The 17834-nt window shown below is 41.9% G+C and overlaps 1 protein-coding gene across 1 annotated transcript in view; it reads left to right on the top strand.

The window, feature by feature from the left end:
• mark1 (MAP/microtubule affinity-regulating kinase 1) overlaps positions 1-17834 on the top strand; it is a 34503-nt gene that overhangs the window by 6376 nt on the left and 10293 nt on the right. Inside the window, exons 2-9 of the mRNA XM_083559149.1 lie at positions 2586-2789; positions 6148-6201; positions 13097-13145; positions 14230-14295; positions 14810-14880; positions 16332-16388; positions 16477-16713; positions 16806-16925. Of these exons, the coding sequence (XP_083415275.1) occupies positions 2586-2789; positions 6148-6201; positions 13097-13145; positions 14230-14295; positions 14810-14880; positions 16332-16388; positions 16477-16713; positions 16806-16925 (858 nt within the window). The remainder of the gene's footprint in view (positions 1-2585; positions 2790-6147; positions 6202-13096; positions 13146-14229; positions 14296-14809; positions 14881-16331; positions 16389-16476; positions 16714-16805; positions 16926-17834) is intronic.

Here is a 17834-nt window from a genome sequence, read left to right as displayed (position 1 = left end):
ATTCAATCGGGTGAAATTTGACGCTTGGTCAATCGATATTTTATTGGATTGTGACTCACACAAAAAGCAAAAGCTGAAAAGCTGATGAGAAACCGCTCATGTTCTCCAGAGATCATTTTTAGAGGTTGACCGATAACGATAGCTAGGTTAAATCATTCTTGCCTAAACCCGATTAATCAACCGGTATTTTTTTAAATGTATACTGGATAAAAAAAAGACAAAAACAAACGTAACACTCTATGTAAAATTGTACTGAACTTTATAAAAAAAACCAGTACCGATTCATTAAAGTAAAGTATATTTATAAATAGTAAAGAAAAGAAAAGACATGAAATCAAACTGAAACAAAAAGTATAAATACTCCCAATAAATAAAAATCCAAAATGAATAAAAAGGCACTTCAACTAAACAGCATGTTGTGTCAGTAATTTGCCTCTAGAGGCCGCTCTTGTAACTGTATAACGCAACCCAGAAAAACTATGGATTTTTGCCAATAGTTCCAACAATCGACTATCGGTGCTGATTAATCAGCAAAACGGTCGACCTTTAATCATATCTGTTGTTTTTTTTTTGCTGCTATTCCGAATCTCTGCTTAAACCTCCTCATGCCTAAAGGTTTTTTCTCTGCATTACACATTTAGAATATCCACTCGGCTGAAAAACCCAGGCTCTGCTGCTGTTGTACCGGAGAAGAAAAGGCCATGCAGGAGGTCATGGTGCAGTGTGAGCTGAGTGCCACTAGGACTGACTGATTGAAAGATTGAGTGGGGGTTTGCTTGAACACTATTGTTAGGATAGCCCTTGGTTGCTAGGGCTTAAGGGGCCATGCAAGCATGAAGGGGAACACAGCTTGAGCAGAAAGCAGTTCTGAAGAATCAGTGCTGGCTAAACAGGAACATGCAAAAGGTCAAGGTAGGGATACGGCTCGCTTCTTATATTTTTACACCAGACATTTTTGGCAGTAGCGGTTAACTTTTTTGACCCATTATTGGACAGCCGAAGGATAGATCAGATTGTGAAGGATTAAACTAGAAGCCAACTGACTGATCAGCCCAATTTTTGCCATTTTTTAATTAATCGGCATCGGCCGATTCCGCTGCAAATTAGGCCGATTATCAGGCATGCGCATCTGACGTGCCAGACAGAACTCTCTCATACCAGCAGGTGGCAGTAGAACTGTGAATATTTAAAGCATGTAGCGTTTACACCTACCGTGATCGATTCATGTCGCTGTTTTCAATCATGTCAGCTAAGTTGCAAAGATAAGTTGCAAGAATGACAAGTGTCCGTGCGTTTCCTCTTTACGTCGTCGTTTTTTTTTTCGGTTATTTTTTCGTCGTAGACGCCGCTGAATAGCCAATCGATACTGCGAAAAACGGCTAAGTTGTTTGACGAGAACTAACATCGAAAAAATTTAAGTCGACCGACACACAATCTGCTTGGTGTGTCCCGGGCTTTATATTCTTCTCCCTAGTTTTATATATTTCATTGGTTTGAGAATGAGAGTAACTTTTTGGAACTGTATTGTTAGCGATCCCTGTAGTTTAGGCTACAGGTGGGCACGGCACCCAAGTGCACTAATTAGAGTTGGATTTAATGATGGAACTGTAATAAATGAATATGATGGAACGAGGATGAGGTTTCCTTTTGAGTTTGGTATTCCTCAAGGTTTTGTTTTTTTTATATGACTCGTTGAGTCTTTACCAAAAAATTATATTAATTTTTTTATATAATTAATATTAAGCTCCTTACATGTCAATATAGACAAAAGATTGTGGACACCTGACCATATGATTGGAATGCTCTTTTTGAACATCCCATTCCACATTATCTGTTATTAGAGGTCGACCGATTCATCAGTTTTTACCGATTAATCCGCACCGGTAGTTGATTTCTGGAACTATCTGCAAAAATCCATAGTTTTTCCAGCTTGGGTCTAATGCTGGAGCGTCTCAGAGGTTCCACTGTTATTAGGAGAGCTGCATCCACTCTTCTGGGAAGATGTTCCACTAGATTTTGGCGTGTGCTTGTGGAGATGTGTGGAGATCTATTGTCATGCTGGAACAGGTTTGGGTCCCCTAGTTGAAGTGAAAGGAAAATTGTCCGAATAAAAGGTGTCCGAATACTTTTGCTCTTCAGTGTATACTGCCGTGTGTACAGTTAGCAACAAGTTTAAAAATATATACATATACTGTCCAAATTTTTCATCCTGTGATGAATTGCGACGTTGATGATGATTAACTTTGAACTTTGTTTATAAGAAAAGCTGATCTTTATGTGGTTTAACCATATAACCACATCCCAAACTTTTAAATCCTTCCAGATTCCATCAGACCTCTTTCCCTAGTGGTGGTAATGATGATGATGATAGGCATGAACATAAAGCTCTGATGGTTTCTCTGGTGGTCTTTGTGGTAATTAGTGCAGTAAGAGTCACATCAGGGGGTCTTTTGAGAATGCAGAGGTTCATCAGAACTTCTAAACACGTTTCTGAGGTCTAGTGTTCCTTTTCCCACGTCTCCTTCAGTGGAATCAGTTATGTTTTGCAGTGATTTTCTGACTCTTTATACCCTTCTGTATTCCAGCACACGTCCGTAGATGGCTTTCCCGACCCCCCGGCGCCTCCGGCTAAGTCGGGTAGCAGGCAGAGTCTGCCGCGGTGCCGCAATTCCGTGGCGTCCGTTGCAGATGACCAGCCTCACATTGGCAACTACAGGCTGCTCAAGACCATCGGCAAGGGCAACTTCGCCAAAGTCAAACTCGCACGCCATATTTTAACAGGACGGGAGGTAACGCAACCTCGTTTCTTTCTTTTTTCTTCACTCTCACCTTTTCATCTGGAAGCATCAGAAGGGTCATAAGCTATCAAGTTTTTTTTTTATTTCTAATTAATAGTATTAACTATTGTACTGTATGGACAGAGTAATCTGACTTTTCCATCCATGTGTGGTTCTTCCTCAATAAAATGGGGAAGATCTCCTGCTATAGAGCTCCAGCACTTTTAAAGAAGATAAATGTGAATGCACCCCCACGTCTCCTCATCTCCCTTCCATCAATACCTGACTTTACTAACACCCTTGTGAATGAATGAATCTTCACACAATCTCTACAAAGTCTAGTGTAACATCTTCTCAGAAGAGTGGAGCTTATTCTAAAGGCAAATGGGAACTCAATGTGGAATGGGATGTTCAAAAAGAAGCCCATAGCAATATTATGATCAGGTTTCCACAAACGTTTGTTCATATTGTGTATAATTTTGTAGCATTCTATTAATAACTGATTTCATCCATGGGTTCAATATGGCTTCCTGCCTCATTTTGTTTGGGTTCAACAGTGTTACACACATGTGGTCAGATGTGAGATCTGAGTAAAGAAAATGAATCATTCATGGAAGAAAACATTATGACACAAAGCTAAATATGGCAGTCAGACTCACAGTTCAAAGCTTGAGAAGTTATTCAGGACTGCAGCTCGCCAGCTGACAATTTCTGGCAACCTATGTTACTTGTGGACACCTGATCACTTGCTGGGCGAGATAGCCGATCAGTGGTTACAGCATTTGACTTAGGATCCGAAGGGCATGAGTTCTGAGACGCTGTGCTGCTACTTCTGAACCCCTGAGCAAGGCCCTTAAGTCGCTCTGTGTAAGGGTTAGGGTTTTATATATATGTGTGGTTATAATGACCTCCATTTTTCAGGGAAGATGTTCCACTGGATTTTGTAGAGATTTGTGGAGATTCATTCCACCACAGGGGTGTTCATAAAGTCAGACGCTGATGTGAGTGAGAAAGTGAGGAGGCCTGGGGTGCAGTGTTCACGTTAATTCTGTTCAATAGGGTCGGAGATCTATAGCAGGAGATCTTCCACATCTTCTAACCCATCTTCATGGAATTTTTTGGGGCACACTGACATTGTAATGCTGGAACAGGTTTGGATTTCTTAGTTCAGCTGAGAATGTTGTAATTGAAAGCAGATCCAAAGACGTCCTGTTCAATTGTGTGTACAATTTTGATGTAACAGTTTGAAGAAGAACCACATATGGGTGGGAAAGTCAGATGTCCCACTTCTTTGTCCACAGTATGTACAGATCCACTACAGACTCCGTTTGATGCCTCAACGGGAACATCCAAGTTCTTTAAGAAAATGTTTCTTTTTTTTTTGGTCTTTTTTTTTTTTTCTTTTTTTTTCTTTTTCAATTTGAGAGAAGAAACAACACAAATGTAACTATAAACAGTAGAGACGATAAGATTCCTCGATTCGCATTGGTGCATCTCAGAGGTGGTAAAAGTCCGCACATCCTTCACTGAAGTAGAAGTGCAGATACTGATGTTTTTAAAAGACTCTGGTAAAAGCTAAAGTTCTGACTGAACTTTTTTACTCAAGTTAAAGTAAAGAAGTTTGGGCTCTGAGAAGTACTTCAGTAAAAAGTTGTCATTATTACCACCTGTTTTAAGGTCACGCTGGTAATTGGACCTCACATCATATTAATATTAGGGCTGTTAATCGATTAATTATGAGCGCGTTCTCTCAGCACCGCTGCTGCTTCTTTAGGCATGTCCTGAAAGTCACATTGTGTACAGATTAACATGGCAGAGGTAGAGCTGTAACTTCCTTGAGACAGAATATGTATCCTATTATCGCCTATGCATCGAGATGCAAATCTCATCGGCCTCTGTTATGGAAATGCACATTCCCTGTAAATGGATAGAAATCAACATGTCCTCCTTTGGAAAACGGTGGGTAAAACATTTGGCACGTGGCGTCGTTTAAAAAAAAACCGAGTGCATCCAGAGGCCCGTCAGTCACACTGTTGTGTTATCGTACCCCTAAGTTAATTATTAATGTTTTAAATGGCTTGATTGGAGTCAGTTATGTTAATAAACCACTTGAATCATTGCCTGATTTTCGGTCAGTTACTGCAGTGGTGTTTTTTTCAGTGCGCTCCTGCTGCCGAACACGATGCTGCGCTTTCTGTAGAACACTCCAGAAAACCCATCGCTCGTCAGCTCTTATTTTAGCCCCCGGCTTCATTGGAAATGATCCAGGATCGATTCCCGTCCAACTCTATAAGAGAAAACATTTTACCCTCGTCTCCGTAGCGGCGCCACCTCTTCACGCTGGCTTTATTTTTCCAGCTCCTGCTCTTCCCGTCTTCTCCATTCGTCAGCCTGTAAACTGAACAGGTCACTTTAAAAGCCAGCATTCCCAGTATTTTTTTTGGATGCTTATGAGATATCAGTGATCCTCTCACTATATGGGCTCCATCCATCCTGATTCATCCTGGTCGACTTTTTTTTAAACTGGAAACCAATTGCTGCTGCTGAGGATGGGTCAACATCCCTATGTTTTCTGTTTTTAATTAATAATGATAATCAGACGATATTTTGCTGTGTGTGTTATTGGGCTGATACCTTAAGGACCATGGACAGCGGACGTCTAAAATTTGATATTTTTTTATGTGGTGGTCAGTTCACAGCAGTGACACAGATTAATCTTTCCAATAAATTTAAGTTGAATTTGACCTTTTATGGGCATTGTTTTTCATTGCACGTGATGTATGCGTGCACTCTGCAGCTGTGTGACGTTTTGGTTTTGCAATGTACACAATAACGTGAAATTCCACATTGTTAGGACATTAATTACGATATTATCGTTGACGATGTTCATCGTACACCACACAACATGGCAACCTAAAGCTCAATGAGGTTACTATGGAGAGTAAAACTTCAGAACCATGAAAATGGATTTGGACTTTAATTCATAAAAGCAGTGCGCTATGTTGGTTTAATACAATTGCCATGAACAGTTGTGCATGTGAGCCTCCATCTTGGAACAGCTGTAACCTCGACAATGATGGAATTATATGAGTATTTGGTGATGATTTGGTGAAGTTCTCTTTTGAGTCGGTTCTTCTCAAGGTTCCTTCTTTATTATCTCAGGAAGTGCCCAGATATGGTGTATAACCCAAAATGTCTTTCCATTTCTGTTCTGGTGGTAAACCCTGGAGCTAACATGGCTATGACTCAGTGCTTTCCAGCTGTAAAAGTGGAGCTTCATCTGCATAACTCCCAGTTTTCTTTCGTATCTCTCACCTTTTTTGTTTCTGCCGTCATCTGCCAAACATTCACGTCTCTCGATCTTTTCCAGGTTGCGGTGAAGATCATCGATAAGACGCAGTTAAACCCCACTAGTTTACAAAAGGTGAGTCCTAGCTTGACATAACTCCAAAAACACCACCACCACCCCCCAGTGATCTCACGTGTCATAGGTATGGCTGCATGATAAGGAATTTCGCTGCACATTTCTTCTCTTCCTTTTTTTTGTCTTAAAACATCAGCTGTGATGATAAAATCTGTCTAAATCGTGAGACTGTTGTGGAATAAATTTCATTCAGACACATAAAGGACAAAACGCCGGACGTCCGCTGGGTGCTTATACTACTATACCACTATAATGACCTCCATTCTTCTGGGAAGATGTTCCACTTGATTTTGTGGAGATTCATTCAGCCACAGGGGTGTTAATAAAGTCAGCAGGAGATCTTCCACTCCATCCCATATCTTCATGGAGCTGGCTTTGTGCACGGGAGAATTGTCATGCTGTAACAGATTTGGGAACATTTCATGCATCCCAAGACATCCTAGACGATTAAAGGTCTCCAACTTTGTACTGAGAGTTTGAGAAGGAACCACATACGCCTGGAAAAGTGCATGCGATGAAAAAAGTACTGACATCACGCCACATTTTCAGCATTTGGCAGACGCTGTTATCCAGAGCGACTTACAGGTGAGCAGTTGAGGGGTTAAGGGACTTGCTCAAGGGCCCGTCAGTGGCTGGTTGGTGCAGGGATTTGACCTTGTGACCTTCTGATCCAGAGAGCAATGCTTTAACCGTAGAGCTACCACCTCATTACATTTGTATATTGCTCATGCTTCCAATTGGAGAAACTATGGTGGAGATGTTTTTCCACTTACGTCATGACCCCAGGTGTCTTAATATGAGCATTCTTTGGGAAGGGAAATCTCGGGATCCTGAGCTGCAAAAATTAAATTTTTTTAATGCATGTCAAAATGTTCATATTTATGTTTGTGTATGATGCAGTTTATATACATTTTTAAAAATGTCTAATGAATTCCCATAAATTCCTGGTAAGTTTTCAACTGGGAATATTTCCAAAATTCCCGAGATGAAGTTCCGATAGAATGTTTCTGGAAATTGAATCATTTCATTCTTCAGATAGAAATACTATTTTAGTAAAAAAAATTAAACGGTTTAAGAGGCAATCATATGACTTGTGGTTCTGCCTGGAGTTTCATCAAGAGTCGCTCCCGGTGTTCCTACAAGTCTGCGATCTATTCAACAAATGTGTCGATTTTAGGAGAAAAAAAAAACGTTTCGGCGCATTAGCATATAATGAAACGCTGTGCTTTTAGCTAAGTGCAGTGCAAAAGGTGTGAACGATTCGACCTGTTTGTATCAGTGGTGGATCTTTTGGAAGATAAGCTGCAAATGGGTCAAATGTAAGTGAAGTTCGGTTTAAATTACAGCCAGAAGGTGGAAAATGCGCAGCAGGACCACTCCTCTAACAGTGGATTGGAATGGACTGATGAATTTCAGTGGAATGTGAATGATGGTTTGTACACACTATGGACAGAAGTACTTGGTTTCCAGCCATATGTGGTTCTTCCCCAAACTGTTACCACACAATTGCACAATTGCACAGGATGTGTTTTGTAGCATGAAATTTCACCTTTGCTTTAACTTCACTAACACCATTGTGGTTCAAATGAAAATTTCATGCTACTGCATCCAACGTCCTGTACTTTTGTGTCACGTGCCAAAGCTCCAGATGTTCAGTTTATGTCGCACTGCAATGATTATTTGAGTAAATTCAAATCACACGTGCGCTGTAGTGGTGCCTCAGCGGTCAAGGCGATGGGTTCGAATCCCAGTACGGTAAACTTGAAAGCACACAATTGTTCTGGATGTGGAAGCTCTGACCTTAACCTTATTGAACATGATGAATATAAACACTGTCTGTACCCCAGACCTTCTCACCTCACCTACACCAGTACATTACTAACACCCTTGTGGCTAAATGAATCTCCACAAAATCTTGTAGAACATCTTCTCAGAAGAGTGGGGCTTATTATAAGAGTGAACGAGGACCAAATGTGGAATGGGATGCTCAGAAAGAAGCACAAGCCAATGTAGAATGGAGTTGGATATTATGTTGAACTCTTTGTACTCATTTTGGACGTTCCTTTGCGCTGCACTGAAATTTCTTCAGTTTCCTGAAATCACGTCAGCAGGAACCGAGGCCTGCGTTTGTGGAGATGGAGTGCCTCATAAACACACACCTGAAATGAGAATCTTGTGCGGTGGTTTGTTCATCTCAGCTATGTATTTAAGGCTCTGGAAAATTGGAAATTTTCCCAAAATAGCCATCAATAACATAAGTGGCACGTAATGGATTTATTTTCCGCTTTCCGTGTCATTTCTTAACGCAACAGAGCGATATAAATCTGTGTGTGGTAAACTAATGTGGGTTTTTTTGTCTTTTTGTAATGGCCATTGTGATGGATATATGATTAATGGCTGCTTTGTGTGTGTGTGTGTGTGTGTGTGTGTGTGTGTGTGTGTGTGTGTGTGTGTTAGCGTGAGCACTGGACCATCTGAACCATATCACACTGATCTCCAATGCTTCGTTCTCTGATAGGAAGATTAATCACACACGTTTTTCCACATTTTTCACGCCGCTGTTTTGAAATGCCGTCAGTAATGTAATGAATCGAGCTTCGGGCGACTCGAGCGATTTCGTTTGCGTGAAAAATCATGCAGGCTTTGTGATGCGGTGGCTTCTGGAAGCAATGAATCGTTTAAGGTCTTTTTAGGGAAATAAGCTAAACATTTTTTCACCCGTATTCGTCATCGTCTCGGTGTTTACGATGAGACTGAATCGGTATGGTGAACGTTGCGTGGGCTGATCACACGTTTTTTGTTAGCGCACGGTTATTGTTTGAATGCTCAGTAGAGTGTCATCAAATACATTCTTGTAGAGAACATTTATTTCCTGTCTAGACGGCTTGTGAAGTAAGGACTATTTACCTTATAGTTCCAGTGAAGGTCAGAAGGCCTGACGTCTAGGACTGTGTCTAGGTGAAGGAGGTGTGGCCTCTGTGTGTATTAGTCTAGGTAAAGGAGGTGTGGCCTCTGTGTGTATGAGTCTAGGTGAAGGAGGTGTGGCCTTTGTGTATGAGTATATGAAGGAGGTGTGGCCTCTGTATGTATGAGTCTATATGAAGGAGGTGTGGCCTCTGTATGTATGAGTCTATATGAAGGAGGTGTGGCCTCTATGTATATGAGCCTTATGAAGGAGGTGTGGCCTCTATGTATATGAGCCTTATGAAGGAGGTGTGGCCTCTGTGTATATGAGTCTATATGAAGGAGGCATGGCCTCTGTCTATGAGTCTATATGAAGGAGGCGTGGCCTCTGTGTATGAGTCTATATGAAGGAGGCGTGGCCTCTGTGTGTATGAGTCTATATGAAGGAGGCGTGGCCTCTGTGTGTATGAGTCTATATGAAGGAGGCGTGGCCTCTGTGTGTATGAGTCTAGGTGAAGGAGGCGTGGCCTCTGTGTGTATGAGTCTAGGTGAAGGAGGCGTGGCCTCTGTGTGTATGAGTCTAGGTGAAGGAGGCGTGGCCTCTGTGTGTATGAGTATATGAAGGAGGCGTGGCCTCTGTATGTATGAGCCTATATGAAGGAGGTGTGGCCTCTATGTATATGAGCCTATATGAAGGAGGTGTGTCCTCTGTGTATATGAGTCTATATGAAGGAGGTGTGGCCTCTGTGTATGAGTCTATATGAAGGAGGCGTGGCCTCTGTCTATGAGTCTATATGAAGGAGGCGTGGCCTCTGTGTGTATGAGTCTATACGAAGGAGGCGTGGCCTCTGTGTATATGAGTCTATATGAGGGAGGTGTGGCCTCTGTGTGTATGAGTCTATATGTGGGTGGTGTGGCCTCTGTGTGTATGGGTCTATATGAAGGAGGTGTGGCCTCTGTGTCTATGGCTCTATATGAAGGAGGTGTGGCCTCTGTGTCTATGGCTCTATATGAAGGAGGTGTGGCTTATGTGCCTATGAGTCTATATGAAGGAGGTGTGGTGTCTGTGTCCCAGGCTATTTAAAGGAGGTGTGGCCTCTAACTCTGAGTTTATATAAAAAGGTCTGTGCCTATGAGTATATAAAGGAGGTGTGGTTTCTGTGCCTAAGAGTCTTTTGGAAAAGGTGTGGCCCCTGAGCCTATATGAAGAAGGAGTGGCCTCTATTCTTGTCATTTTAGGTAAAAAAAAAAAAAAACGACAGAGACAGACGTTTTTTGACGTTATTTTGCGTGCAGGATTCGAGAAATGTTGCAGTAAGTGCAGAGTAGAAATTTGACTGAAATCACATTCAATCTGTTTGTTTTAACCAAAATCCTCCTGCAAGATTTATATATCTTTTTTATATATAAAGTTTCCAGTTAGGAAAATTCCTGGAATTCTGCAACCCTACCTCTGAGACCATATAAAGGAGGTGTGGCCTCTGTACCTCTCAGTCTGTGTCAAGCTTTAAATCATAATCTGTTTGAATTGTTTGATGTCTTTACGTTGCACTATGCTCCTCGTGTTGTTCCAGCAGAGCTACACGCCCCGTACGTTTGTGACTGTATAAAGTGATGTGCAGGCTGCACACGCCCATCTCGAACAAATGCAGCATCGCTGAACGCGCTAGCGGGAGTTCTATTCTCATCTGCTGGAGTCCGGAAAGCCGTTGCGTCACTGTGGTCGAGTTTAGAAATATCTTTCTAAAAATAGCCGCCTGGATTTCTCCACAGCTGACGTGCAACACCACACAAATGTGCTTTTTCTTTTCCTCTCTTTCTTTCTCTTTCTCTCTTTCTCTCTCTCTCTCTCTCTCTCTCTCTCTCTCTCTCTCTTTCTCTCTCTCTCTCTCTCTCTCTCTCTCTCTCAGGAGATGATGCTAGTCAGATCCAGCACACTGAATACGAACATTAGCATTCCTGGATCATTGCTTGTAAATAATGGCACCGCGTTAGTTCTGTTATTTTTCCCCCACCAGCGACGAGTTTAATACGCGAATTTAATACGCAAATTCCGCCGTTCCGATGCTGTTCTTTCGCAGCGTAATTAGCATTTTCACCACATTCGGCTGGCAGATGTGCATTGTTATGGACTTTCCTCTAAAGCAGCTTTCCCACGTAGATGCTTCTGCTAAACCTCGGGCCACGTGACGAGGTGCAGCCGAGAACAAAGTGTCCGTGTGACAGCTTTGTCATGTGATGAATTGACCTGCCAGAGTGTATTGTCGGACGTCCATGGCCCGCCGTTGATGGAGTTGAAGGATCACCCCACCCCTTTTTTTTTTTTTTTTTTTTTTTTGACCATTTGTTGTCTTCTACTGGTTCTCACCCATGTTTTTGAGCGAATTTAGTAAGTCTTGGAAAAAGTCTGTGAGAATAATGTTGCTTTCTTTTCTTTTCTTTTTTTTTTTAATTGATTTTTATTTTGTTTATTTGGAAATCAGTCCGTGTTTAACCAATCACACCAGAGCACAAGACCAGACTCCTGCCTCCTGATTGGAGGAACCAAAAAGACGTTCCTTTTACCGTTCATTCACAAAAAAAAAGTAAGAGAGAATGTGAGAGATAATATATACAATTACGTACAATTACAAATATCATCAGGATAATATATGGACAAAAACCTTTAAACATCTCATTCCATGTTTGCTCTTGTAATAAGCTCCAATCTTCTGGGAAAATGTCCCACTCGATTTTGTGGAGATTTTGCAGATATTCATACGGACACCAGTGTGTTAGTAAAGTCAGGTAGTGATGTAGGTGAGGTGAGGAGACCTGAAGTGCAGTCAGTGTTCATATTCATCCTGTTTAATAGGGTTGAGCTCAGAGCTTTAGTGCAGGAGATCTTCCACATTTCAACCCATGTGGACCATATTAGAGGTCGACCAAAAGTGGATTTTACTGATAGCTAGGTTTTGGATTGCACTCGCCGATAACCGATCGTTTTTAAAACGTATACTGGATAAAACAAACAAACAAACAAACATAACACTCCATGTGAAATAGTGCTGAACAAAACATACAAAATGAAATACAGTACTGATCATGAAAATGTGCTTTATGAAATAAATAAGAATATATTCATTGTATTGATAAGTATAATTATATAATTACACACACAATCGTGTAAAACCAATTAAATTAAATAAATAACCCGCATGTGGTACCTGTGATTCACCTCTAGAGGCCGCTCTCGTAACGACAAATGACGACCTAAACCACTTCAGCAACGGACACAACCCGGAAAAACTATCTGTATCGATTTTTGCCAATATTTCCATGTAATCGGTCGACCTCTAGACTATGCGCTCCCACTCATGGAGCTGGAACAGGTTTGAGTCTCTGGGTTTCAGTGAACTAGAAAAGATCCCTAAAACAGTTTGGGGAAGAAACATAAACGGCTGTAAAAGTCCGGCGTCCCAATACTTCTGTTCGTATATAGTATATTTTTTCCTAAATAAGATCACAGAGCACCTTGTTCACACATTTACAGTGTCGTCGGTCTACCGCATGTTTTTGGTAGATGGGAGGAAGCTGGTGATCCCTGAGGGAAATGATATTGCGAGAAACACCTGTAACTTGACCTGAGGATCGATCCTGGAGCTGAGGCAGAAACGCTTCACACTGCACCACAGTAAATCACGTAGAACAATGGTTTCAACTGTCCAGCTACAACACCTTGTACACAGATTTACAATGTAAACAATCTAGCGAGTGTTTTTGGTTGATGGGAGGAAGCTGGTGATCGCAGAGGAAAATCTATATTTTTTTGCATGTGAAAATTTTGGAACCATGTAGGACATTGGTTTGAAACTGTCCAGCTGTCTGACATCTGTCAGCAGGTTTCCTCGGAGTAGGAGCTCCCGAGTAACACCAGCACCATATGATCACTATTGTGTAATATTGTGTTCTAGTAAGAACTTGTTTGTTTTTGTTTTTCTCTCTCCAACAGCTTTTTCGTGAAGTAAGGATTATGAAGATTTTGAATCACCCTAATATAGGTAAGACAATCAAATATAGGTTTGCTTTTATCAGACTTGATTTGATGTACAATGATTATTCAATTGTCCTTCGTAACCGTCCTTTCCTCGTATTCTCCTGAGGAACAGGGGGGCTTGTTTTCCTGCTTTCCTTCTCTAACTCTGCACATTTTCCTTTCTCGCCGTAGATTTTAATCCAATTTGTTCCTAATAGAGCGGTATCTCGCTCGAGAGACGCCCAAGCTCCAGGCAGGCGCCTCATCAGCGGTTTTTGTATTTGGCCAAACGCTTAGCTCAGTCGTAGTATTGATTTCAATGACGGGACAACTTTCTGTTTCCATTATGTTGTTTTTTTTTTTTTGCAGTCCAGCATGTGGGACAGTGTATATGATCCTCTTTCTGGCTGACTTGCTAATTCAGTGTATGGACAAAAGTACCTGACCTTTCCAGCCAGATGTGGTTCTTCCCCAAACTATTAGCACAAAGATGGAGGCAGACTGTTGTATTTTTAGGTTGGAAGATCTCCTGCTATAGAGCTCTCACCTCAACCCTATTTAATATTGTGAACTGTAACACCTTGACTGCACCCCAGGCCTCCTCACCTCACCTACGTCTTTACCTGACATTATTAACACCCTTGTCTTCTAATTAATCTACACATAATGCAGTGGAACCACTTTCCGGAATAGTAGAGGCTTTTATTGTGGACTGAACACGTCAAGGTGTCCACAAACATTTGTCCACATAGTGTAGCAGCTGCATTCGCAATTTCCACAAAAATTGCTTTTAACCCGGTGCAGTCTGGCTTGCTGACTAAAGTGTAAATGATCTTTTATACTTTGTCATCTGAAAGAAGAAGTAGAAGTAGATACTTCTTTAGGCAGCGTCATGCTAGAACAGGTTTGGGGCTCCTAGTTTAAGTTTAAGTAAAATTTCATGGCGGCATATTCAAAGATCCAGCGTAGTTTGTGGGAACAGTTTGGCGAGGAACCACATTTGGGTGGAAAATCTGGCGTCCCAAAACATTTGTCTGTATATTGAGTAGGACAGAAGCAGTCTCCTCGTTTAGCACATCATCTTTTTTCTCTCTTTTTTTCTCCCCCAGTTAAGTTATTCGAGGTCATAGAAACAGAGAAGACACTTTATTTGATAATGGAGTACGCCAGTGGAGGTGAGTTCTCAGGTTATTGTAAGTAGAGGTCGGCCGATTAATCGGCAACACTGATACCGATAGTTGATTGCTGGAACTATGAAAAAAATCAAAATAAACATCCATCGATAGTTTTTCCGGGTTTTGGTCTGCTGCCGTTATAAGAGCGGCCTCTAGAGGCGTATCACTGACACCACGTACTGTTTGCAAGGAGAATGTTTTATTATATTTAGAATTATTTAATTATATTCATTAATGAATATATTCGTATTTATTTCCTTGAGCACATTTTCATGATTTAAGTTAATTACTATTTCACATGAAGTGTTTTGTTTTTAATCCAGTATCCATTTTACAATCAGCTGATTAATCGTTTTTCGGCAAGTACGATCCAACCCAGCTATCGTTATTGAGCGACCTCTCATTTTTAAGATTATTTACTGACACCGGTGGCTCCGGATGCATACAGAATCATTGTGTGTGTGTGTGTGTGTGTGTGTGTGTGTGTGTGTGTGTGTGTGTGTGTGTCTCACAGGCGAAGTATTTGACTACTTAGTTGCACATGGAAGGATGAAGGAGAAGGAAGCCAGGGCCAAGTTTCGACAGGTGAGTGGATCAAGTTCAATTTCCAGAAATCAGACAAACAGGAACGAGTAGAACCCGTAGCTCCGGTTGACGTCCCACCAGCCAGACGGATGAACACAAGAGGGGACATTGATCTCATCAAACCTTTCCGCAGCATCCGATGACCCTGATCGGTTCAGGGTCGATGAAAGTACTACCAGTTTTCAAGCAGGAATTCCGGGTAGAACTCTGACTGAGAGTTTTTGGTTTAATTCGGATTATTCGCTTTATTAAAAAGTTCTTGGTTGCTGTGCGCCAAGAAAATAAAAGCCGCTTAGAGACTCGGATTTTCCATCTGCAACCTTTTTCCCACATCCAGGGCTGTTTTGCTAAAACCCGGGACCCTGGCAGCTCTGTATCACGGTACTTTCTATAAAATAACTTTACAATTGTTCTCTATCAAATTAAAAGGGTTGGTGTTTTAACCCTGAGTGACACATCCTTTATTAAACTGTTTTTTAATTCAGATTTATTATACTCTAAATGGACAAAAGTTTGTGGACACCTGACCATATGCTTTTTAAACATCCCGTCCAACACTGAGTCCCCATTTCCTTTTAGAACAAGACGTTCCCCTGGATTTGATTTTGTGGAGATTCATTCAGCCATAAGGGTGTTGGTCATGTCAGGTACTGATGTAGGTAAGATGAGGAGGCCTGGGATGCAGTCAGCATTCCAGTTCATGATGTTCGATGGGTTTGGAGCTTTACAAAAGGAGATCTTCCACTCCAAACTCATGTAAAGCATATCTTTATGGAGCAGGTTTGTGCACAGGAGCATTGTCAGGCTAAAACTGGTTCGGGTCTCCTAGTTCAAGTGATGGAAATTTCATGCTTCCAAATCCAAAGACGTCCGACACATTCGTGTACCTCCAAGAAACAAGAACATACCGATCTTATGGTCAGGTGTCCGCAAACTTTTGTCCTGATGGTTTTATTTTAGCCGCCTAAACCTGATTACATCATCATACTATTGGTCTGAAATGGTCAGTGTCTACTAAAAGTGCTCCAATGAAGAAACGGTGGTGAAAGAAGTCACCCAGTGTTGAATTGTGCCTCCAAGATTCACGGAAGAACAACATTTTTTTTCTCAAGTTTTATTTGGATTGTCTGCATATTGAACAGGGCTGCTTTCTTCAGCTTCTAGATGTTTCTACCGGATACCAAGAGCCATCAAAGAGGACCTGGAACCACTGATCCTTGATGTTTTTTGTCCCCCCCCCCCCCCCCCTTGTTTCTGGTGCATAACACTTACACTGACCCCTAGTGGTGTGATGCTGCCAGTACAATATACAGATAGCGTTATAAGGCTTTGAGGTGCAGTGTGCAGATGCAGAATGAAGACTTATGGGATAGTTTATATATGGGCTTGCTCACATTGAGGTGTTTTTTTGTTTGTTTTTTTTTTGTTTTTTTTTATGTTTTGTCTTTCAGATTGTATCTGCGGTGCAATACTGTCATCAGAAGAGGATAGTCCACCGGGATCTCAAGGTAAACCGTGCTCCTCAGCTGTCACCTCATGACCTTTTGTTTCTGTGCAGGTGTGTTTAGGTCTCACTCTGTCTGTCCTTGTTTGCAGGCGGAGAACTTGCTCCTGGATGCTGACATGAACATAAAGATAGCCGACTTCGGCTTCAGTAACGAATTCACGATCGGTAGCAAGCTGGACACATTCTGTGGAAGCCCCCCCTACGCTGCTCCTGAACTCTTCCAGGGGAAAAAATATGACGGGCCTGAAGTGGATGTTTGGAGCCTGGGGGTCATTCTGTACACGCTGGTCAGCGGATCGTTGCCCTTCGACGGGCAGAACTTAAAGGTCCTAAAGTTCTGAATATCTTAATTCACGGATCTGTTCGGATCTGCTGCGCATCTGAACGCTGAACGAATGTTTCCGCTTCGTGTTCTCAGGAGCTGAGAGAGCGAGTGCTGCGAGGGAAGTACCGTATCCCCTTCTACATGTCCACCGACTGTGAAAATCTTCTGAAGCGCCTCCTTGTGTTGAACCCAGGCAAGCGCGGCAGTCTAGAGGTACCACCTGTTCTTAAAATCCCATTAAACAATGCAGTTTATGAGGTGGCGTCAAAAGGTTTCGAGACTAGTTTTGCAACACGCCAGCAGATGGCAGCACAAGGCTGCACGCTCAGTCACAGGGAGCACCGACCTTTTATAAGTCAGTGTGGCCAAAAGACGTTGTCCTGTGTACAGTACAGACCAAAAGTTTGGACACACCTTCTCATTCAAAGAGTTTTCTTTATTTTCATGACTATGAAAATTGTAGATTCACACTGAAGGCATCAAAACTATGAATGAACACATGTGGAATTATATATGGAATTATATACATAACAAAAAAGTGTGAAACAACTGAAAAATGTCATATTGTAGGTTCTTCAAAGTAGCCACCTTTTGCTTTGATTACTGCTTTGCACACTCTTGGCATTCTCTTGATGAGCTTCAAGAGGTAGTCACCTGAAATGGTCTTCCAACAGTCTTGAAGGAGTTCCCCGAGAGATGCTTGGCACTTGTTGGCCCTTATGCCTTCATTTTACGGTCCAGCTCACCCCTAAACCATCTCGATTGGGTTCAGGTCCGGTGACTGTGGAGGCCAGGTCATCTGGCGCAGCACCCCATCACTCTCCTTCTTGGTCAAATAGCCCTTGATGCCTTCAGTGTGACTCTACAATTTTCATAGTCATGAAAATAAAGAAGACTCTTTGAATGAGAAGGTGTGTCCAAACTTTTGGTCTGTACTATACATCAGGAGCAACTGGTGCTATTCCAACCACGTGTGCACCCGTCACTGAGCTCCTCCACGTGGACCTGCGGACTACGCCCTCTTCCTGAAGATGAAGATGCAGCAGGACACGTTTAAGAAGTGACAGGAACTTTGGGGGCACTGTATTACTGTGCAAGGGGACTGTTTTGAAGGTGATGGTG

This window comes from Silurus aristotelis (genome assembly GCF_946808225.1).
Source record: "Silurus aristotelis genome assembly, chromosome: 13".
NCBI classification, from domain to species: domain Eukaryota; kingdom Metazoa; phylum Chordata; class Actinopteri; order Siluriformes; family Siluridae; genus Silurus; species Silurus aristotelis.
This window is presented reverse-complemented; position numbering and strand designations above follow the sequence as displayed.